General features: G+C 44.4%; 2 protein-coding genes across 3 annotated transcripts in view; both read right to left on the bottom strand.

The window, feature by feature from the left end:
* The window catches only part of LOC139352064 (NLR family CARD domain-containing protein 3-like), an 88,973-nt gene that overhangs the window by 51,338 nt on the left and 13,481 nt on the right, over positions 1-24,154 (bottom strand). The window contains exons 3-10 of one of the 2 annotated variants that reach the window (XM_070994113.1): positions 10,198-10,329; positions 9,079-9,157; positions 8,692-8,920; positions 6,756-8,538; positions 6,497-6,670; positions 5,908-6,081; positions 5,123-5,169; positions 4,171-4,954 (exon numbers count right to left, since the gene is read on the bottom strand). In XM_070994113.1, the coding sequence (XP_070850214.1) occupies positions 4,395-4,954; positions 5,123-5,169; positions 5,908-6,081; positions 6,497-6,670; positions 6,756-8,538; positions 8,692-8,920; positions 9,079-9,157; positions 10,198-10,329 (3,178 nt within the window). In that variant the 3' untranslated portion in view covers positions 4,171-4,394. Of the gene's footprint in view, positions 1-4,170; positions 4,955-5,122; positions 5,170-5,907; positions 6,082-6,496; positions 6,671-6,755; positions 8,539-8,691; positions 8,921-9,078; positions 9,158-10,197; positions 10,330-24,154 lie in introns of those variants that run through there. The other variant, XM_070994114.1, reaches the window with a different exon arrangement.
* LOC139352074 (zinc finger protein 260-like) lies at positions 17,992-22,868 on the bottom strand. Its single transcript, XM_070994125.1, has 2 exons — positions 22,380-22,868; positions 17,992-20,088 (listed from the first exon to the last, which is right to left on the bottom strand). Exons 1-2 carry the CDS (start codon positions 22,549-22,551, stop codon positions 19,079-19,081), a joined length of 1,182 nt encoding a protein of 393 aa, XP_070850226.1. The 5' UTR covers positions 22,552-22,868; the 3' UTR covers positions 17,992-19,078.

A 24,154-nucleotide genomic window follows, 5' to 3' on the forward strand; every position in this document is an offset into this window, starting at 1 on the left:
GTGCTTGTGGGTGAGGTTGAGGCCAGAAAAGATATTTTGTTTGGTGGTCACAGTAGTGGCGTCACGAATAAAATAAAAAGAAATGAGTGGCAGCACGTCGTCACCGCAGTGAACAGTTACAGTGCCACAGAGCGTTCTGTGGCAGAAATTAAAAAGAAGTGATCGGATTTGAAGGTGGAGGCCAAGAAGAAAGTGGCATGGCACCGTCGAAGCGCATCTGCTACTGGTGGGGGCAAGGGCGCACCTGAACCCACACCGCTGGACACCAAGATAGCCTCGATCCTTGGTACGGCCAGCGTGTATGGCATAGTGTCAGAGAAGGAAGGAGACACCGATTTGGCAGAGACCACAGAGGAGACTGGTAAAGTACAGTTTTATCTGTTTATTAAAGTAAATATTTTAAGACTTGTGAAAAGGTAGTTGACTTCTTTGTGTCCCCAGTCATTGTGGAGTTGGAAGCGGTGGGTGACGAGGAGGTTCCGGGCACGGCGTGTCCTGGCACCGTGGCTGAAGGCCTGGCTGTACCCAGCACCAGTGCGTCCCGACCGCATGGCGCGCCTAGAAGTGGTCGGATCCTGACAGACGCTGTCCTTCAAACAAAAAGGGACACCATCAGTGCCATTAATGAAATCCGTGACGAGCTCCGGAAAATACGCACAGTGATGGGCAACATGTGTGAGGTCATGTCTGACATTGCCAGCTCCATTAAAGATCTTGTTAAAAAATGAAACATACTTGCCGTCTTGTTTAAAACGCCGCATGACACCTTCACGGAGCCTTGCTCCCTGCTGAAATTCCTCATGTCGGGGAGGTGGTTGTGGATCCGGGTCCTCGTGGTGTGGGGGAGGGGGGCCATGCGGGAAGGGAACAGCATTCCCCAGTGCCACATTGTGCAGAACTCCACAAGCCATTATTATTTTACACACCTTTGTAGGGTGATAAAGCAGTCTGCCCCCCGAGGCATCCAAACACCTCCACCGAGCTTTGAGGAGACCGATGGCTCTCTCCACGACGGAGCGCGCGCGAGAGTGTGCCACATTGAAGCGCACCTCCTCTGCGCTCTGCGGGTTGGTGAAGGGGGTGAGGAGCCAGCGCTTTAGGGGGTAGCCACTGTCACCTGCAAGGTATAACAGAGGAGTAATTATACATCAGGCTTTAATGGGTAGAATCTATACAATGGTGTTTATGTACTTACCCAGGAGCCAGCCATCACGCGCAGCGCCTGCCTGCAGCCTGCTCCCTACACTACTGTGCGTCAGGATGAATGAGTCATGTGTTGACCCAGGCCACCGTGCCACTACATTCGTCAAGATCATGTACGACGTACAAATAATTTGTACATTGAGTGAATGCACATTTTTTCGGTTCACATAAGCAAATTCATTTTCACTCGGAGCCCTTATAGCAATGTGAGTACAGTCAATTGCGCCGATTACATTTGGGAAACCGGACATTGCTGCAAATTGCCTTTTAATGTCGGCCTGTTCACCCACAGTGTAAGGAAACCTGATGTATCGACTGGTCATTTTTATAATGCCATCCAAAACGGCTGGCATTATGGCGCTGAGGGATGGCTGCGATATCCCAGACCTAAGGACATAATTTAACTGAATTATATCATACCCAAAAGGGGCTTTAGACAGACAATGTAACATTATATAATATATAATAATATAATATAATATTATATTATATTTATAATAATATATAATAATAATCATATCAAACACTTACCTGTCGGCTAATTCCCGCTGAAAGGAGCCAGTCGCCAGGAACCCCAGAGTGGTCAGCACCTGGATATGCACCGGGATGGCGCGGTTCCGGCGGGTGGGTCTATCTAACACTGGGCCCAGTTCAGCACATAGATCCAAGAGCACCGCTCTAGGAAATCTAAATCGGCTTATTAGCCAGTCATCATCACGGGCCAGAAAATCTCCGTGGTCCCTAAAACTTCTCTCCATCCTGATCCTACCATTTGCGTGATCTTCCAGCAGTGCCAGCGCATCCATTATGCAGCATTACGCACGAGTGTCACCGCACTATTTATATGCTTACTCAGCAAATTGAATGATTGTTACACACCTTGTCACAATTACTACTAATCAATCAGTGCCATCCACCGTTCTGTATCATTTGAAGATGGAAGTATGACATATGAACATTGTGCATAGAGTAGTAGGCCTAACGGCTCACTAAAGGAACATATGTATAACACTGCAGACTTAGGTGTTTATGATTACGCGGGTCTATAAGTCTGATATGTGATGACATTAAATGTATGAGATCAGTCTGGCTTCAATTCACCACCTCACCATCTGCACCGCCAGTTCCCCCTGTCTCCAAAATGTTCTAAGCAAGCATCAAAGTTGGCGTACCGGTGCGCACATTCTCACGCTGTTTATTTTTATAAATCACAACCTTTGCGTAGGAAGTTGCGTACGCAATTTTTATGCCCCGTTTTGTGTGTAAGCAAGTTTTATAAATGAGACCCCAGGACAAACTCACGCTAAGTTTATTTTTATAAATCACAACCTTTGCGTAGGAAGTTGCGTACGCAACTTTTATGCCCCGTTTTGTGCGTAAGCAAGTTTTATAAATGAGACCCCTGAACAGTCCGGATGGCAGCAGGTGGGTCTTGAATGAGTGATTGGTGTCAGGTGTGCTCAGAAGAGGAGGAGGCCGGACCAGACCTGCCGGCCACGCCCTGCAGTAAAACAAATCCTCTCGTGTCTTCATGTTGAAATTTGTTCTCTGACACCACTTCTGCCATTATAATCATCCCAGACTTCTTCTTCTCCTCGTGTTTTGGTGACCTCAGAATGAGTCTTGATAACTAGAGAGGCAGCAGGTCCTCCATCTTGCACCACCATGTTTCTACAGGAGCCCTGAACAGACAAATCACACACTGACTCCAAAGAGAGACTTTGTCGCCATAGGGAAGGTGAGGCGATGTGGATTCAGTTGGCTGCAATCTGCAACCTCATCACTTCCACTGAATCCTCCTCACTGGACTTTTCATTGGTGGTGATGTGTCACCCTCTGGTGGTGAAGAGATAAACTGCATGATGTCAGTTTGACACAGATGACATGAAGTGTTTTTCAATGATAAAAAGGCTGAAATATGTTATTAGCAGTGTCTGAGCGACTGCTGTTAACCACACTGATACCAACAGTGATGTGATCAATACAAACATTAATGCTTCACATTGATCTGGATGGAACTGGACTGTTAAAGTGACTCACAAAGACACCATCATCAACACACATATTCATACCGACCCTCATACTGATGTGGACGATATCGCCAATCCTCATCTCTCTGCTGTCATCAATACCGATCAGAACATATTGATCCGAATGATCAGTGTGAATCCTGGTCCACACAGCATCAGTCAACTGTTAGTTCCTCAAGACAAACTGATGTTTAATGTCTGTTTTTAACATCCAAAACCCAAATGAGGGGCAGAGAATCAAGATTGATGAATAAAGATCTGCAGGATCTGGACTCACCTGGAGACTCTTCCACAGCTCCTACAGACCATCAGAACACCACCTGCAACCTGCAAGTCCACCTGCAACCATCTCCACCATCCAACACTCAATAAATAGTCAGCACAATAAACCAGCCTTGATGGAAGACACAATAAGAGAAATTATCTTTCATTTCATATAATTTCTATTATTTTGTGGTTCATTTTTGGTGATGATGAAGCCTCCTCAGTCCAGTTTTTCAACCCATTTTTCTGTTGTTGTTTTTCCTCTTTTTACATCGAATATGAAAAAGCTGCAGGACAGAAAAACTCCAATAAAATCAAACTAATTTTTCTCAATAAATTCTGCATCTCTGATGTTGATAAAGTTTTCTTCCTTTCGGTTGTTTCTTACGTTCCGTTGAAGTTTGAAGACTTTTCTAAAAGTCGATGAAAAAAGCTTGATGTTGTTGAGTAAAATGAACCATGAAAACACAACTTGAAGTGAAACAATCAAGATGATATCTCATATTTTAACGGTTATCTGTCTCCTTGATTTCTAATAATCTGTATCAGCCCTGAAAAAAGTGTATCGGTGGACCTCAAGTCCTGATCTGAGAGACAAAACAAACACTCACAGCAACATTCAGCTTTGACTGGAACAAGATTCAGAATTAAAATCAACACACAGCTGAAGGTTCAAGTCAACAGCGTTTCCACACTTTAATGATCACAGCTTCCATCTTTAAAGGACTGGAAGTGGAAGAAGTTTACAAAGTAAATGAGGAATCTTTTCAATAATTTTCAACAAAGTTCATTGATCAATTTATTCCAATAACCTGAAAGACTGATGTGACTGAGATCCTGCACAAACTCAACTGATCTGTTCAGCAGTGTTTTTCTAACAGGAAGAGACTGTCCCTCCTACAGAGGACACAGAGACACTGAGGGACGAGAACAGAACCAGGAAATGAACCAGGACCAGCGTCCAAAGCCAAAGCCAGGATAAAGAGGTCCAGTGAATGTGGTGTTGAAGGTGTGGAGGTGGATCAGTGAGTCAGAGGACACTCTGTAGAAGGACAGAGTGCCAGCAGGACAGTCCACATACACTCCTACTCTGTTAGAGACGGAGGAGGAGGAGGTGATGAATGTTTTTATGTTATTGTGACGGGCATAGAAACAACCATAAGAGCACAACAGACTCCAGGACTGATCATTCTCTCCAAACAAACACTCTCTCCTGTCTCCTTTCCGTCTGATTCTTCTGTAACTCACTGATACATCAACTCTTCCTGTCCACTCGACCTCCCAGTAACAGCGACCAGTCACACCAGTTCCACACAGAAGCTGAGGACAATGGTCAAACCTTTCTGGGTGATCAGGATATGACTGATCCTCTCTCACATGTGTCATCTTCCTGTTGTTGTCAGACAGTTTGATCTTTCTGTTCACTGTGTTTGTGTCCGGTTTGAGTTCATAGGAATCTGATGGAGAGAAGAAGAGGAAAACAGCTGCGGTTATTGATTGATCAGCTGTTGGTTGACAGACAGTCTGATGATGACATCAGAGATGTGAATGAGTGATGTCACAGTTTGAAGATGGCTGAATGTGCTCTGCTTGGTTTTCATCAGTCAAATTAAAGACACACTTACACTTCCTCAGACCTGGTCTCAACCATCGGACTCCAGCAGGCTCCACCCTGAAAGGAGGAGGGGGGTCAGAGCAGCACCTCCTCTTTCAGCATGCAAACATGGACGTTACATTACTCTCATACACACAAACACAATATGTTGATGCGGCCTGCTTCTCCCTGCTGCCCCTAAACCTCTTCAGCTCTGCTCAGACACTGACAGCGACACTGATTCTCTCTCATCATTAAATCTGCCTTCATCAGCTCATTTCAATCTGTTGCTGACTTCTATTCTAAGCTGCTTCACTCATTGATCGCTCTCTTGCTCTCCCACCTGTGATGATTAATAATCAGTCTGACTTTGTCTTCACTCAACAAACCAACAGAGCTTTAATCATTTATTATTGGACACGGTTCTCCTCGTCATGTCCCATATGTGACTGTGCTTCATGTGTTCATTACATGTGTGAATACGGTGAATAAATAAGTCCTGCTCTGTCCTGTGGTTGTCAGGTTCCAACAGTTTGAACTAAATATAACTGATTTGGAGTCATTGGATCAATGATGACCAACAGGTCATTATCATGTTTGTTCCTAGAGATGTTCTCCTTGAGACCTCCAACACAAATGTGTCTTTTTCATGTTCAACAAGTGTTTATGTTGTGATCAAAGGACAAAGGTGTCCTACATGTGTGATTGTTCATGTCTCACTCATATCCACCATCAACCAAAAAGACAGACAACATGTTTCCAGCTCTTCCTCCTCTTTCACACTGACTGACTGTGGCTGCAGCAGCCTCTTCATACCTGAGAGTGTCCAGTCTGCAGTGAGGATCCTCTCGTCGAGCAGACAGCAGCATTACTCCTGAGTCTCCTGGATGATTGTAGCTCACGTCCAGCTCTCTCAGATGGAAGGGGTTGGATCTCAGAGCTGAGGCCAGAGAAGCACAGCCTTCCTCTGTGATCAGACAGCCTGACAGCCTGAAAACACAGAACAACACACATGGAAGCTCATCTGAGAATCCTGCTGTGTCCGTCAAATCATTGCTCTCAGAATGCAGAGATCTGACAGGCTGAGCGGCATCACATGGGAGGATTTACAACACATAATAATTCTCAACAGCTTCTGTGTTTTAGATTAACGACTTCACACTCAACACTTCACTTCCTGAGGTCCTCAGTGACACTGTTGTGGTAATTAATCATGACTGAATCAGGAATAAAGTGAAATCTACTTATCAAAGTCACATGACAACAAAACATAAATGAGGATTTCCATCTCAGCCGGGCTTCATAAATAAAAGGTACATTGAGAGAAAACATCTGTCAATCAATGTATATATGTGTCAAATGTGTGGACTTCTGAGGTTAAAGAGAGACGTCAACATGATCTGACCTGAGAGTTTCCAGTGTACAGTTTGGACTCTCGAGTCCAACAGACAGCAGCTTCACTCCTGAATCCTGCAGGTTGTTGTTACTCAGGTCCAGCTGTCTCAGGTTGGAGGACTGGGATCTGATGACTGAGGACAGAGCTTCACAGCTTCTCTCTGAGAGGTTACAGCCGCTCAGTCTGAAGAGACAAAGGAAGGAAGCAAACAGTAAGTTAGATATCAGAGTATTTATTGATGAAGAAACTTCACTATCTCTGTACTTACAGAGCTTTCTTAGAGGCTTTGACCACTGGCAGCAGCCTCAGAAGAGCCTCCTCTGAAGCAGAGAATTTCTTCAGGTCAAACACGTCCAGATCTTTTTCTGATGACAGTAAGATGAAGACCAGAGCTGACCACTGAGCAGGAGAGAGTTCATCTGTGGAGAGTCTTCCTGAACTCAGGGACTGTTGGATCTGATCCACTACAGAAGGATCATTCAGTTCATTCAGACAGTGGAACAGATTGATGCTTTTCTCTGCAGAGGGAGTCTCTTCAATCTTCTTCTTGATGTAGTCCACTGTTACCTGATTGGTTTCTGAGCCACTTCCTGTCTGTGTCAGTTGGCTTTGTCGGAGAGTCTGAGTGGTCCGCAGTGAAAGACCCAGGAGAAATCGGAGGAACAAGTCCAAGTGTCCATTTAGATTCTGTAAGGCCTTGTCCACAGCACTCCGGTACAAGTGTGTCTCTGCAGATTCATGGTAGGTTGTTTGTTCTTCTGACAGCAGATTGACTCCAGAGTTGATGAAGGTCAGATGGACATGAAGAGCAGCCAGGAACTCCTGAACACTCAGATGGACGAAGCAGAACACCTTGTCCTGGTGCAGTCCTCTCTCATCTATGAAGATCTGTGTGAACACTTCTGAGTAGATGGAGGCTGCTCTGATATCGATGCCACACTCTGTCAGGTCTGATTGGTAGAAGATCAGGTTTCCTTTCTGCAGCTGCTCAAAAGCCAGTTTTCCCAGAGACTCAATCATCTTCCTGCTCTCTGGAGTCCACTGAGGATCTGACTCAGCTCCTCCATCATACGTGATGTTCTTCACTTTGGACTGAACCACCAGGAAGTGGATGTACATCTGAGTCAGGGTCTTGGGCAGCTGTCCTTCATTTCTGGTCTTCATCACATCCTCCAGAGCTGTAGCAGTGATCCAGCAGAAGACCGGGATGTGGCACATGATGTGGAGTCTTCGTGATGTCTTGATGTGGAAAATGATTCTTTTGGCCTGCTCCCTGTCTCTGAACCTCTTCCTGAAGTACTCCTCCTTCTGTTCATCAGTGAACCCTCTGACCTCTGTCACCATGTCAACACACTCAGGAGGGATCTGATTGCCCGCTGCAGGTCGTGTGGTTATCCAGAGGAGAGCAGAGGGAAGCAGTTTCCTCCTGATGAGGTTTGTCAGCAGCACATCCACTGAGGTGGACTTTGTGACATCAGTCAGGATCTCATTGTTGCGGAAGTCCAGAGGAAGTCGACACTCATCCAGACCGTCAAAGATGAACAAAACCCTGAACTCTTCAAACCTGCAGATTCCTGCTTCTTTGGTTTCAGGAAAGAAGTGATGAACAAGTTCCACCAGGCTGAACTTTTTCTCTTTCAGCACATTCAGCTCTCTGAAAGTGAACAGAAACATGAACTGTATGTCCTGGTGGGCTTTGTCTTCGGCCCAGTCCAGAGTGAACCTCTGTGTTAAGACCGTCTTCCCAATGCCAGCCACTCCCCTTGTCATCACTGTTCTGATTGGTTCATCTCGTCCAGGTGAGGCTTTAAAGATGTCTTCTTGTCTAACTGTGGTTTCTGGTCCGTGTGGTTTCCTGGATGCTGTATTAATCTCTCTGACCTCATGTTCATCATTGACCTGTCCAGTCCCTCCCTCTGTGATGAAGAGCTCTGTGTAGATCTGATTCAGAAGGGTCCGGTTTCCTGCTTTAGCGATCCCCTCAAACACACACTGGAACTTCTCCTTCAGGTTAGATTTAAGTTTACGCCGACATACATCAACAGAACTTCCTGAATGAAGACACAACAAATAAATCAATGAGTGATTGATAAAGTTCATATGAGAATTTAATGTCCTAGTCTAAACATATTTTGGTGCATCTGTTGAGACCTCAGTGAATATTCATTGATCCAACAGTTAAACCTTTAGAGACACCCTCTTACTGCTTTGCAGACGCTCAGCCAGCTCCTCCTCCTTCATTCTCCTCAGGAAGTGCAGCGTGATCTTCACAAATGCCTCTCTGCTCGTCCTCCTCTGCTCTGCATCCTCACCGTCCAACACCTCCTCATCCTCCCCCTGACTCTCTAAGCATTCTGGGTAATCTGAACTCAGAGCTGTCTTGTTCTTCTTCAGCTCGTTCCTCACAAAAGAGACAATGTTCTCCTCCAGCAGCTGGAACAGAAGATGATATAAATGACACAAAGTGAAATCATGGAAGCAAACATCAGATCCATGATGGACAGACTGACGGTCCACTGGTCTAAAAAGTGCAGCATGGACATTATTGTTAACAGAACAGATGTGAAAGCAACTGTTGTCCATGTACAGACCACAAATATGGCGTCCAGGTGAGTTTGATGCTGCTGGGCAGACTGACCACTGGGAACCTCTGAGCTCTCCTGGTGGACTCTATGGATGAATCATGAAGAACTCGCTCATATCATGTCCGTCCACACAGAGACAAACACCAGCTGAAGGTCCTTTGAGCTAAAGTGTTGATTCCAACATTGAATCAGACATTAAAAGTGTTGCTGGTACTGCTGATACCACTGCGAATCAACAGTCCAGTCTGCATTTCTGTGCAACTTTCACTTTACTGTGTTGGTTGACCAGTTTGTCTGGTTGAGTCCCTCCAGTTCTCATCGACCCCTATAATACTGTGGACAGCATCACACAGCTCACACAAGCTAACTGGATGCTACCTGTCCAGCACAAATTGGCAGTGAGTCACAATAAAGTGAGTGAAACATGAGGAAACCAAAGAGAGAAGCAGAGAAAACGGGATCAAAGCAAAGCTGAGGGTGACTTCACATCCAGCTGTGTTTCAGATGAAAGCTGGAACATTCTTCTCTGGACTACATGAAGGAAACAGGTGCAGCTGTTGCTCATACAACTTGTTCTGGCTCTTTCTTCTCTGCATCAGACGTCTTCACAGAGGCACAACCTAATGTGAGGCGCCATGATGCCACCGTCAGTGTTTTTCTTGACTTTGCGAATCCATCAGCAGCATCAATCACAAACAGACTGTGTGTTTCCACACACTCTCTGTGTTGCTTCATTCTGTGTTTCACAGCAGCTGATCTCAGTCCAGCTGTTATCACTGACATGTTTGTGTTTGTGTTGTCACATGACTGAAAAACACAACATGTTGATTTGATGGAGGAACTCAGTGGAATCAGGGTTAGCCTTCGTTAGCATCTGTTGGCCTCAATCAAGTCACTGTTTCATACTCATGCAGTCATCAGTCAGAACGTGTGTGTGGAGGAAATGTTCAACTGGAGTCAAGAGTTGAAGACTGGTTATACTGGGCAGCCTCCACATGGGAGGATATAAACGAATGAGAAGAAGAATGATGCTGAAAATCAACAAATAGGTTTAAAAAACTTCTCTGGATAAAAAAAACAGTTCAAACAAGAATCTGTAAGATTTTAATGTTATTAACAGTTTACCTCCTTGCAGCAGACGGTCGATCTTTGGAGATATTAAGGCAACCAAATGGCCGTTTCCTCTTCAAGGACACACAGCTGGGTCCAGGTCCCGGTTCAGGCTCAGGTCCAGCAGAAGCTGGTCTCCCATAGATCCTGTCAGACACAGAGGAAGACCACCAGGGATGGAAATTTACTTTTTCTTCTTCAGACTCAGAAGCTGCTGGAGAAACTAGCAACTATCAACAAGAAAAGGATCAACATACCAAAGTTCAATAAAACATGAAGCTGAATGACTTCAGTCTGTGGATCATCGCTTCATTTGTCCATCAAATCTTGGACCGAAGCAGGACTCAATGGACTGATTTCTGAGCAGATTTTACTGTGATTGACAGACAACAAACTAAACTGCGGAGTCCATCAGCACCAACTCTGTTGGTCTGTTTTTGAACGTTTGCATCACGAGACTGCAAGAAGTTCGATGGTCAAGAGACTTTGGAAGGTCCCCACTGGATTTGTACTAAAGCCTCATATTATCATCAGCTTGCAGTGTCCCATGTGGACATGTCAGTGCTGTTTAGGGACAGACTGGACAAATGTCCTTTAACACTAATCTAACTCTAACCTTCATCATCATTCTAGGACAATACGAACATTAGAAGGACAACTGGTCAGACTGGATTTAATGAGGACAAACATCAGCAGTGGAGGACGGAAATGAGTACGGAAATATGAACATTTCAGTTCAAATTGTCCAACACGACTTTAATACTGAGAACAACTTACTGTCTGTCAGAGACATGTTCCTGTTTAAAATTAATGATGGCATCCATTGACTGGTTACTCCTGAAGGACACACAGCTGGGTCCAGGTTCAGCAGAGTCTGGTGGGTCCTGCTGCTCTGGCCTTCAACACAACACACACAGAGCTTTGAGTGTGAATAATGATGGTGGACAGAATTGAGTGCTCTGACATGGAGACGAGTCCTGGACAGTCAGAGATCTGCGTCTCACCTCTGAGCTTCGGTCTGGACGTCATCGTCCCCACATAGACTGATTTTAGAGGGATGGACTCCCTCCTCTCTGTCCTCTCTGTTCATGTTGCTGAACTCACGTCAGCTCACACACACTTTGATCTGGAGAGAGAACACAAATCATTCATGTGCACATCAGCTGAAATCATCCTTTCATGGTTTCTTCTGTCCAAATATCAGCTGCTCCTCCTCTGATTGGCTGTTATCTCATCTTTCATATCAGTGTCAGCTGAATGCAGCCAGACAGCAGTGCGAGGCTGAGCTGCTGTACTTCCATCAATCCACTAGATGGCGCCATGAAGCTGCAGTGAAGTGAACATGCGATGCCTGGACGACCGTTGACATCCACTGACACACACTGACTGAATCTGACAGGAAGTTTCAGTTTCTTGAATATTCAGTAAATTCAACATGACTGAAAGTTTCTTTACGCCTCAATGATCCTCGACCATCGATAAGTGAAGGAGAAAGTCAAATATTTACACAGGAGAAATATAAAATAGCAGAAATACTCAAGTAAAGTACAAGTACTTCTAGACTGTACTTCTTCAAAACAGCAGTTGAGTCAATGAGTTACTTTCCACCACTGAGAGATCCTTTCAAAATAAAAGCCTGTCTCAATCAAGCCCTCTCAGGTCATATTAAAAGAGGAATCTTTCATTTAATTCCTGTTCACTTGTCTTGAAGCACAAAGAGAGAAAAAGAAGCGACACTGGTTGCTGTTGGAGGAGAGTTCAGAGCTCTGACAGCTCATTTAGCGACACAGTTACAGACTAAATTCAGAAATAAAAGGTTTCAGCTCCTCACAGCCCTCTGAATGCTTCTTCCTGCTGTCTCTACATCAACTATTGAGGATCAATTCGCTCTGCTTCTGCTCTTATTCCAGCATTTACACTCACAAACATCCATGGCCGATGTTTTTAATGGAGCTGCTTTCAACTCCTTCACCCCGAGTTCACAGTTAAACTCAGAGTTTGGAGAAACGATGGACAAAGCTCCAGATTGATGGCATTTGTGCTGAGGCTAAGGTAACGACAGCTTGAGGAAAAAACACCTGAAACGAGTTACTTTACCTTCAGCTGGAGCTTCAGAGGAGAAAACAAACTGCGACACATCGAAGGTAGGAAGTGAAGGTAAACTTTAAACACTCGTCCAACTGGAGAGACCAGTTTACACCAACAAAAGTGATCAAACTGGCCGACAAGCCCAAACTTGCAGGTCTGTTTGAAGCTGCTTTGTTGGTTCGGGACACTGCAGCTACAAAGACAGCTGGTCTGGCTGCTTCTGATGATGATCGCAATCAGACAACATGACAGAGTCGGTCATTGGGTTATTTTAGCTGTTTAGCAGCAAAAGGAAGGTCACTGTAGACGTCAGATGGAGTCAGTGGAGTCACTCCATGTTGTGTCTTTATGAGGCACAAATGTTACCTTACATTCAGAGACAAAATGTACTGAAAGAACAATGAAACTAAATCCTTTTTTACATGTGAACCCATCAGTTTTCAGTGGATTTCAATGATTGCGTCGCTCTGCTGGGAAACTTGTAGCACGTCACAAAAAGCAAAAGGCAGAAGGAGCCATTTGTTAATCAATGAGCACAACAAAACTCCACGTCACAGCGTGGTTTCACACACGCAACAAAACTGAGAACCAACGACATGCAAACTCCTGATTCACATGCAGGGTTAGACTCAGTGTTTCAGCACTGACGCTGGAGGCATCAGGCTTTGAGACGTTCATCAGTCATCTCTGAAGGCCAAACACACACGTGGAGCACTGATTTACAGATTTAAAGAGGAAGCTTCAAATTCAGAGCGTACCATGCAGAAAATTAACACAATTCAGCTTCATAACTCACAGGCAGGATATCAATTCTGTATCAAACACAGTCAGGAAATTCAAATGTGGGATGCATTTCGACTCCTTCCAGGAATTCCTTGAAAGAAAAAACATGAATTGAAAAATTAGAGCTCGAAAACAATCAGTTAATGAGTTACTCAGTTAATGAGTTCCTGATTACTGGCAGCAAATCAGGATTTGTCAGTGTGACGCTGGAGCCTCCTGGGTTCAAGCCCTGAAGTGTGAAAATTCTGGATGATTTGCAGCAGCAACATGAAGAGAGTTTCCAAAGATGAGATGTTTCAGACGGCCCAGACGGCACACTCGCTGCATCAGCTGTTTTTATCATCAGAGGTTTTAACAGGAAGGTTTAAAAGTGCAGCAGCATGAAGAGCATATGACACAAGGAGGTCTGAACTGAGAACGAACTATTCTGGAATGAAAACAAACTCAGTTTATATGACGTAGTACAGTACTTAGTTTAGTCTTAATCATAAAAAGTGAGAAATCATATGGACTTAATCTGTATGTGATGACCCACTGAAGACATAATTCCATCAAGCATTAAAAGTTAAACAACAAAATGTCAAACAAGACATTAACATTTATATTATTATTATTGTTATTTTATTTAGTTTAGCCATATTTTTTCAGGATAAATGCAGCAAATTTACCTTGAAAGTTCCCTTTGTTTTTCAAACTACGCTCATGAAAAGAAGAAGCAAAGAAAACACAAACACAGCTGACCACGTCTACAAAATCCAAGCTTTAAATCAAGCATGTCTGCAGGAGACAGTTCGTTCCTGAATCCAAGCAATCGTTTAGTGTTTGTGTGTTTACGTGAGGTGGATCGTCAGTATTGCAGGACAGTCCAGATGCCTCCTCTCCCACAGTGATGGTCCATCTGTCCTCTGAAGACAGACGTCAGGAGGTCCAGTCTGTCCCTGAAGTCCATTCCTGCACTGCATAAGAAGAACAACGCTAAAAGTCATTGCAGCTTGTTCAGACTTTAACTGTGGCCTTCACAGACTGAATGACCTCAACTGGAAATGTTTATTTTACAGTGGCGGCAATTTCATGACTTCCAACATCACAACATCAGCGGGTAACACCTGGAACATTCAGGTGTTTTCACCAAACTCACTCCAGCCGGCATCCTTCAGCAGATATTTGCTGAGGACATCCCTTCCTCGACTTCACGACGTCTCCTGGAGAACGTTAACGGTCGAGACTTCTTTATGTGTCTCAGACGCTCATTTTGTCGACGTTCACATGAAATTCCACAGGCACCAACATGGATTTCTGCTGTCAAAAGACAGATAACGCAACAGATAACGACAGCGACATGTTTTTACACCACCAACAGCTGGATGCAGTGAAAACACATCAACATTACTCCAGTGTCCTGAAACCAGTTCTGATGGAGTGCAGAGAGAAGTCTTGTCCATTGTCCTTGTTAGTGTTCTGGACTCTAAGATCACTGCATCATGCAGATGCTCCCAACACACAGAAAACACCTGAAGAGGACTAAACCATCCAGGACCACAGGAAGGTCATGGACTCCAGAAGCAACTGACACGCTCCAGGACTGCATGGACTGTCCTGACTGGGAGTCTCTGAGGACAACAACAACATATGTCAACACATACACAAGAGCAGGTCTGTGCTTCAACACCTTCTACACCAGGTGTGAGAGGTCCCCGACCACAAACTCTGATGGCTCACTGTCCCCTACTGAGGGTTCTGCATGATGCCAGAGCCAGACACCAGGCCAGGAGGACAGTGGCAGTGGTTTGACTCTGAAGTTCTGGCCATCTCTGATACATTGGACCTTTATTGATACTTGAATCATTTCCATTAACGCTGCAGCAAGTCTGTCTTTATTTGTGATGGTTCACGCTAGATTCATTTCAATAACTGAAGAGAAAACCAATCAGCGTCTTAAAAAACTCTGGATGTGCTCATTTCTGCCTGCGACTGAGCTTTAAACACAGTCTTCTTCAAACCAATGAAAACATGGTGTGAAGCTGCGACAGTATTTGAAGCTGTTCCAGTAGAAAAGCAGCAGCTGTTTAAATAAAGCTTCATGAACAGAAAGAAGACAAACATCAACATTGAGCAGCAACTCTTCAAAGTCAAACATCACAATGAAAATCCACATGAACCATCAGCAGCACAGACTGCTGCAGCCACCAGAGGGCAGCATCACACTGAGCTTCACAGGCTCACCTGGTTAGTGACCAGGTCACCATGCAGGAGCTCTCAATACTGAAGTTCAAATCAAAGACCATCAGAGGAACGTGGCTCCTCACAGGCCGGCTGATTGTTCCTCTTTCTACACAAGTAAGAAAAACTAAAGAGAGGCTTCCTGCCACAGAAACATGGAGGAGACAAAGGAAGGAACTGAGCTGAAACCTTTTGAGTGTCTTGGAGGAAACATCAAGATCTGATCCAAATCTAGTCCGAGGACAATATTATCCATGTGGAAGTAGCCTGGAAACATGATGAAATCTGATTTGTCTTCAGTGAACAACAATAACAAGTAGTAACTTCACCCAGAGCCCAAAGTGAAAGAACAGTCAGTGTTGAAGGTACAGTGTGGAGGATTCAGAGGATCTGTTAACAGACATGGAAAATAATATTCAGAGTTCTGTTTTCATTCGTGTTTAATCACCTCAAAATAATAATCAACATGTTTTCTTTACCTTAGAATGAGTCTTTATGTCCATAGAGGCAGCAGGTCCTCGTCCACCATGTTGCACTACCATGTTTCTGGTTCTTCTTCTCTTCTGACTTTTATGGTGGTTGGCAGCCATGTGGGTTTCATTACTGCCAACTGCTGGATTAATTCAGCATCACAGTGAGAACTATTTCCAGTGTCCACCCACAGTGATCCACTCATGACACTGTTCAGTCCAGAACTCAGACCAGGTTGTCTGAGTTGGTGTGAATCCTTCCCTCAGTGCAACATCGAGATTTTCTCCAAATTTATCAACAACATTCATGAACCTCCAGCAGAATCCAGCACCATCTGAACCTTGTCTTCCTTCTTCTTCTGTCCTTCTTTGTCGTTCTTCTTCACAAACAGCTGAGACATGCTGAAAAGACTTGGCTTTCACTGACTGTGGTCCTCCACTCACCACTCCCTTCTTCCCTCCCTCTGGTCCAGGTAGGAAACACTCCACACAGCAATCATCTCCAAACTTACCAACCATGATGGACCATTCCTGTTATGTTTGAGACAGCAGTAAACAGACTCAAATGAAAATCTGGGGGATCCACACACTGAAGCTGACAAGTCGGCAGAGAGTGGACAGGCCAAGAGGGAGTCCAGTTCCAGAGACTCATGGTCCAGACTGACAGGAAACAGGAAGTAGGAAGTCTGAACGGCTCCAGCTTTTTATTCTGCCTTTTATTCACATTTCTAGTATTTCTGAGGGAGAAATACTCACATCAACATTGTACTGGAGTACAAGTACAGAAGGAACATACTTAAAGAACGAAGTAAAAGTACTTGTTCTGCAGAGTGGATCATCCCACAATACTTTTATACTGCAGTTTCATCTGTAATTTTACTTCATTGTTTATTATCTGATCATATTTTGTAATAATAATGTGAATCTCCACAGTAACTGAAGCTTTAGATGAAATGCAGTGGAAACCAGAAGAAAGTACAAATACTCAAGTAAAGTACAAGTACTTTCAGACTGTACTGAATGACAGCACTCTGATTGGATGAGGATTTCAACCAGTTGTAAAACCGTTTCTACCGGACACAAACTGAACATTTCACATCACTCTTCTGCCAGTCCGTGACAGCGACCTGTGGCACGTGAAGCGTCCATGCAGACCGCCAGCACAATTCTCTGTGCGTGCAAACATTTCACAATAAGAGCTTCCACAAAAAAAATGCAGCAGGCTTTTAATTTGAAATGGATACAGGAAGTGCTGAGTGAAAAAACGTGCAAATAATTCAAGTTCATCATCGAACAAGCTGCTCGGCTTAAGGTGACCAAAGAGAACAGAGACAAAGCTCAGAGGTGGTTCCTGCTCCAGAAGGACAGATGATGGCAGGTAACAGGTAAGTTTCTGACAGGACAAACCACCCACAACGTCCCCACTGGACAGGCTGATGGACATGAAACACTCATGGGTTCAAAACAACACATTTTGTCCAAAGTGAAATAAAAGACTTTTGTCTCATTTTAATCGGTTGTAAAGCAGAGAATATGCGCGAGACTGAAAGGCAAAGTTCCCGGTGTTGGGAATCAGGTCATGAAGCCTTTGGTTTAATGTTTGCACTCGTTCATGTAGAAAGGGACACCAACCTTCCTCAGCTCCGAAGGATTTTACTTATTCTTTTCTTGTAATGCTGATTTAATAATAACTAATGAATTAGTGGCAGATCAGTCTCATCACCTGGACCGTAAGCTCTCGATACAGTGATTGTCTATTTCCAGCTCAAAAGGACAAACAGCTGACCTGATGCAGCGGGCTCCAGGGGACAAACCCTCCGGCGCACGTCTGAGACAAACAGGCCTTTGCTCGCGTTACAATGATTTAAAGGGGGATGCTGCTGTTTCATCCTACAGAGAGTGTGGTGGAGAGGACACTACTCTGTCTGGTAGGGTGCTGGCGCAGGGTTTGACCGCCAGGTTAACACAGGGAGTGCCGGCCAGAGCACTGCTTAAGGCCGTTCAGAGTCTGTGCGAATAAAGGACTGAGAGGCTGATGTGATGTTCTCCTCTTCTCTTTACTCTCTTATAAGCATCACATACACAGTACAAGCCTTGGGTATGTGTGTGTGTGTGTGTGTGTGTGTGTGGTTTTTCTACAAGAAAGAATAACAAATACAACTTAATGAAGGATAAATAAACATATCCATTAATTGACTCAACCTATAACATATCACCAGTCTAATATAAATTCAATTCAATTCAATTCAATTCAATTTTATTTGTATAGCGCCAAATCACAACAGAAGTTGTCTCAGGACACTTTCCATATAGAGCTGGGACAAACCAAGCTCTTTTATCTACAAAGAAACCAACAATTTCTTGGTTAAACAGACAATAATCAAATGAGGTAGATAATAAACAAACACTTTAACACACTCAGCACACAGATCTCACAGACTTGTCTCACTCTGTCAAGTCACAATCATTCACTAACATATCACTTCCGGTAACCGATCTGGCATGACGCTCTTATTGTGAAAGTCAAACGTGTGCTACTTGCGGTGACAATGAGGGTTAAACATCGATGATAAACGCTACTTTAAACTAGTTCTGCCGCATTTTAGTGCAGCAACAACACCCCCTAAACTGCACCTGAAGCAGATAATGAACAAACAACAGTAATAAGAATTAAACATGACATCTTTACACTCAACGTGCAGGACAGGTGAACTAAGTGGCTATCTGGCAGGCATGGACACAGAGCCGACACGGCAGGTAATCAAAGTGATTGAGCTCCGAACTCTCATCAACATCAGTCAAGGTCAGTTACAGGTCTGGTCTCCTCCACTGGAAAAACAACCAATTGTTGCAACAGAAGTGAAACATTTTCTACAAAAAATATGATTCGGTTTCCACAAAATCAGTGAATTTAGAGTTAGAAAGCAGAGTTTTTGGTCAAGTCCAGCCTCCAGAAACAATCCATTACAGCTGCCTATCCTTTAAAAAAACAAATTCTTGTTACAGTGGATCACAGTTTTGAACCAAGTCTTGTCGCCAGAGCTTCAGTCCCGCTGGAAGAAACCGTCTCAACAAGCGTCTCTGCAGCTTCATCTATTTCTGGTGCTCTCACCAACACACTTGTGATGGTTGATATGAGCGAGCTCAGTGACTCTTTTACCACAAACAGAGCAGATGAAAGGTTTGTCTCCTGTGTGGACAGTCGAGTGTTGTCTCAGATGGTCCTTTAGTCTGAATCTTAAACCACAGACAGAACAACTAAAGGGTTTCTCTCCTGTGTGAATCCTCATGTGTGTCACCATATTTTCTCTCCAATGAAAAGTTTTCTCAAAAACTCAACAGCTGAAATATTTTCCCTCTGAATGACGTCTCATGTGAGACGTTAAGGAGTTCTTTTGTTGGTATCTTTTACCACAAACTGAGCAATTAAACGGTTTCTTTCCTGTGTGGACAGTCGAGTGTTGTCTCAGATGTGCCTTTTGTCTGAATCTTAAACCACAGACAGAACAACTGAAGGGCTTCTCGCCTGTGTGAATCCTCATGTGTGTCACCATATTTCCTCTCTGCTGAAAAGTTTTCTTACAAACTGAGCAACTGAAGGGTTTCTCTCCCGTGTGGACAGTCGAGTGTCGTCGAAGACTTGGCTTTTGTGTAAATCTTTTACCACAAACGGAGCAGCTGAAAGGTTTCTCTCCTGTGTGGATTCTCATGTGCCTCAAAAACAATCCTCTCTGCGGAAAAGTTTTCTCACAAACTGAGCAGCTGAAATATTTTCCCTCTGAATGAAGTCTCATGTGAGACGTTAAGGATTTCTTATGTTGGTAACTTTCCCCAAAAACTGAGCAACTGAATGGTTTCTCTCCTGTTTGGACTCCACTGTGGTCATCATTGTTTTGCAGAGAGTTTAAACCTGACTGAGGTTCTCCGGTCTCCTCCCAATCACAGCTGTCATCAGTCTCAGGTTCAGAGGACTGAGACGTCTGGTCGTCAGTGTCGGGTTCTAAATGTCTGTCTGAATCTGAGCTCCTGGCTGGTTCTGGTCCTCCACAGTCCTCTCCACCAGCTTCTGTCTTCATGTCTTCAGTGTGTCTCTGATGAAGATGTGAGCACTGAGGTTTCTCTTCATCCTCTTCTTCACTCTTCACAGGGACAGGAGGGAATGTGGACTTGGTGATATCTGCCTCCTCCGGCCCTGGAAGCTGCTCTCCCTCCTGACTGGTCCAGAGTTCCTCCTGTTCCTCTTTAATGTGTGGCAGCTCTGCTGGGTCCCCCTGGTCGAGACTGGGGCTCCACTCCTGCTGCTCAGGGGGATCTTCTTCTTGACTCACCGACAGCAGCTGGACGTCTGTGGAGAAGCATCAAACACAAACACACCTTTTAGAAAACGGTCATTTCCTGTTAGCATTTAAACCACTGACATCTTAACACTCTTGATCATCAATTTCTGATTTATGTCATCAATTTTTGTCAATAGCCTCTTGGTCATGTGACATAATGATTCAAAACCTGTGCAGGATCACACTGACACATCTCTTTTTATTGCTTTTCAATAACCCACATTTTATTTTGAAAACCAAAAGGTGGTGCACGCTGTAGCATCCTAGCGCTGACTTTCTCAACCGCATCCGTCTATTCACCGTAAAGTCTACAGTACGGGAGCACTTGAGATGTTGGAGCAGCTGGCTTGACCGCAGTTCTTTATGACAGAACTCCAGCGTGAGCTCTGTCACTCCGGGCCCAGCACTGCTATACTTCATCTGTGACCAGGGGCAGCTGGCCCATAGTGGGCGATAGTGCACCGCCCTCCTTAAGCCACATGACAAAAAGAGAGAGCCAGTCTGAGTCTTAATATTATTCACTAATCAGAAGCCCCTCCCCATCGGGGCGATTTCAGTCAGATTGAAAATCGCCCCAGACGCTCTCATAGACTTACATGTTAAGATTTTTTGTTGTTGTTGTTTTGTTTGATTTTTTCAATTTTTGGATCTTAAAATTAATTTCTATGGGCTCCAGGAGGGCTTGCCCCAATGTGATTTTGTCATACGCACTGATGCGTGCTCGGACGATACGCACGTGTCGGGACTCAGGAGACTGCAAGATCAGCATGGCTAGCAACTGTAACATTGGCCTTGCTTTCTATGGGGGGAACACTCGTCAGGAACATGTCTGATTTCAATGAGATCGTAATTGATCACTGCCCTGCGACCAGCTGGTGACCGGCTCAGGGTGTATCCCGCTTCTCGCCCGTTGACAGCTGGAATAGGCTCCAGCCCCCCGCAACCCCTCAAAGGGATAGTCGGGTATAGACAATGGGTGGAGGGTAATTGATCATTTTGCCTGCTTGAAAGAGAGGTGAGCAAAATTTCAGTACAAGTGATGAGTGAATGTATTATTAAATAGTGAGTTGAATTGTAAATAGTGTATTGATTGCATATTGCCAGCCAAATACTGTATATACTGAATATGTTCTGGAAAGATTTGATTAATTACAGTTACAAGAAGAATATTTCTGGACAGAGAAGACAGATGGTTTGAAAGAGGAGTGAGAGAGGCCATCTATGTCAAGGTTGAAAAACCGTCTCTGAACAGAGGGGGAGGTCTGAGACACCACCTATCTCCCACATACAATGCTGTCCTTTCATCTCTTCCAAAGAGATTCAAAAATTTAGCCTATGAAAAACAAAGCCATACACACATGGCTCTAGGAGCCTCCCAATGACAAGAATGGGACACTAACGAGGCAGACGACTGTCGTTGACACCCAAGGGTTGCACCCTACCCTGCCTTACTGGGGGATTGTTTGCCTCACAATAGAGTGATACCGTCCTTGGTTTTGGGGGTTGGCCTCACTCAGATGATAAATACTTGAATCTAACACCATTTCATTAGACTAGAGCTGTCCTATCTAGTCTGATGCGCATGAACTGATGAAGCCTGCTTGGATGAGAGGCGAAACATTTTCCAAGACAAACTGACAAAGTCCAGTTGCGAACGATTGAATGCCCTGAAGCTTACAATGGCCTGGATGAATGAGAATATCCACAGTGATGATAGTATAATTTGATTTGATTATTGCTATAGCATTCATGGTGCCTATTAATTGTAGACTGTGCTAAACAGTGATTTCATGGACAAACTAGTAAATGACAGTGTATCTGCTGATGGCCACAGTGGAAGTGTTTTATTGTGGAATCAAATTTATTGTGAGACATTTACCTTGATAAAGCTAGACAAAATACTGTACAGTATGTACAATACATGTCTGGTGTCTAGTGGTTGAACATGAAAACCAAATTAAACAATACTATGTAACACTGTAAAGTTAGCTATATGACTTGTATTTAATATTATTTTGCTCATTGAACGGGTCATCCTAGCCATCATCACAGCAGTTGCCCCCCCTGACAAAATCGGATCAGGAGCCGCCACTGCCTGTGACCTCAGGGCTAACAACATACAATCTGGAAAACGACTGCAGCCTCAACGCAGGCGCTCGTTTTTCTTCAGACAATGAAGAAGAAAGGAGCCTTTAGAAAGAGCACAGTCTCACACCCTCAGCTCGTTTTACGCTCAAATAACTCAAGTTCTGCTGCTTTGCAGCAGTTTGCAGTGAGAATAAGCAGCAAAGAGTCAAACCTGTTCTGTGTAACCGGACATCAAGCTGGAAAACAGCGTCCAGCCGTTTTCGTTGTCGACAAAGTTCCTCCTCGTACTCCGCTATCGTTCTTTCAAACAGCTCAATTATCTCTTCAGCAGCCGCAGTTAGTCGCTGCTCCACAAAAGCTCTCAGCGTTTGGACTTTAGACATTTTCACTGATTCACAGCGACTTTTCCTCCAGACACACTCCGTTAAAGGCTATCTGCTCTCTTCGGTCTCTATAGAAGCTACTCCCACTCGCACCGTGAGGCCGGGCTCCGTCTACTTCCTGCTAGCAGACTAGGCTAACTTCCGGTAGCATTGCTGGCTAACAGGAGATGAGGCTGCGGTGAATCATCACGGAAGTTCACACAAAGTCCACTTCAACACGTTTATCCGCACATACAGACTCTGCTGGGTCACTGCGACTGAATCTGATGAGAACAACGTGATACGGAACGGAAGAAATTAGCATGCTAGCCGCAGGAAGTACCACTGCTCCCCGGTACCATTGGTTCGCTGATTTTCAAAATAAAAGTTTCCAAACTTTCATGTATATGCCCGTATCTCTTTGGTACGAATCAACAACAGCAGAAATACTTACAAACTCTCAGTCTGTGGCTCGTAAATCTTTCATTCTCAACGACCTAATTACATTCCATAATCTGGATTTCCTCCTTCTCGCTGAGACCTGGATTTAATCTGGAGAGTTGTGCCCTCTAGCGGAACGTTTCTCAATTCAATTTAATTCAGTTCAATTCAGTTCAGTTCAATTCAATTCAGGATTCTTTTATTAAAAGATTCCAATTTACAGCAGCACCTATAAAGCAGATAAAGCAGTGTAACAAGTGCATGCAGATTAAAAACAAGAAGTATATACAAAAGAGTGAGATAAAAAGAAATGTCATCTTAAAAAAATTGTAAATAGTATTTACAGGCTGTTAAGTACAGTAACAGGTTGTATTGCATAGATTATTGCACTGATAACTTGGAGCAGTTTTTGTTGTGCAGTCTGACAGCTGCAGGAAGGAATGACCAGCAATACCGTTCCTTCAAACATTTTTGATGTAACATCCTATCACTGATGGAGCTCCTCAGTGCAGTGAGTGTGTGTTGGAGGGGGTGGGAGTCATTGACTGTTATGGAGGACAGCTTGCCTGTCATCTTCATCTCCCCCACCTCCTCCACCAGTTCCAAAGGGCATCCCAGGACAGAGCTGGCCTTCCTGATGAGTTTGTCCAGCCTCTTCCTGTCAGCTGTTGTGATGCTGTTCCCCCAGCAGACTACACCATAGAACAAGGCAGAGGTCATAACAGAGTCATAGAAGGTCTTCAGGAGTGCCCCACGCACCCCAAAAGACCTCTGCCTCCTGAGCAGATAGAGTCTGCTCTGTCCTTTTTTATAAAGTGCAGTGGTGTTATGAGTCCAGTCAAGTTTGTTGTTGTTTGTTGCTCAGATGAACACCCAGGTACTTATAAGATGTCACCATCTCAATGTCCCTTCCCTGGATGTTCACTGGTGATGGGGGAGAGTACGGGCGCTGATGGAAGTCCATAACCAGCTCCTTGGCTACAGCAGCTAGGGTCCTTGGGATGTGGGGTCTTTGGCACAGGTACCACACAGGACGTCTTCCAGAGGCGTGGCACCCTTCCCAGTCTCAGGCTCAGGTTGAACAGATGTCCAATGATCCCACTCAGCTGATCAGAGCAGGATCTGAGGAGTCCAGCTGCATCCGGTCCTGCAGCCTTCCTGGTCTTCAACCTCCTGAGCTGAT

The sequence above is a fragment of the Chaetodon trifascialis genome, chromosome 24, assembly GCF_039877785.1.
Source record: "Chaetodon trifascialis isolate fChaTrf1 chromosome 24, fChaTrf1.hap1, whole genome shotgun sequence".
NCBI classification, from domain to species: domain Eukaryota; kingdom Metazoa; phylum Chordata; class Actinopteri; order Chaetodontiformes; family Chaetodontidae; genus Chaetodon; species Chaetodon trifascialis.

Bases quoted from the DNA above. Each gene is read 5' to 3' on its own strand.
- LOC139352074 (XM_070994125.1), bottom strand. From the start codon at position 22,551: ATGTCTAAAGTCCAAACGCTGAGAGCTTTTGTGGAGCAGCGACTAACT. The intron at 20,089-22,379 runs GTTTGACTCTTT...GCTTCTCCACAG, and splicing joins TGTCCGGTTACACAGAACAG to ACGTCCAGCTGCTGTCGGTG.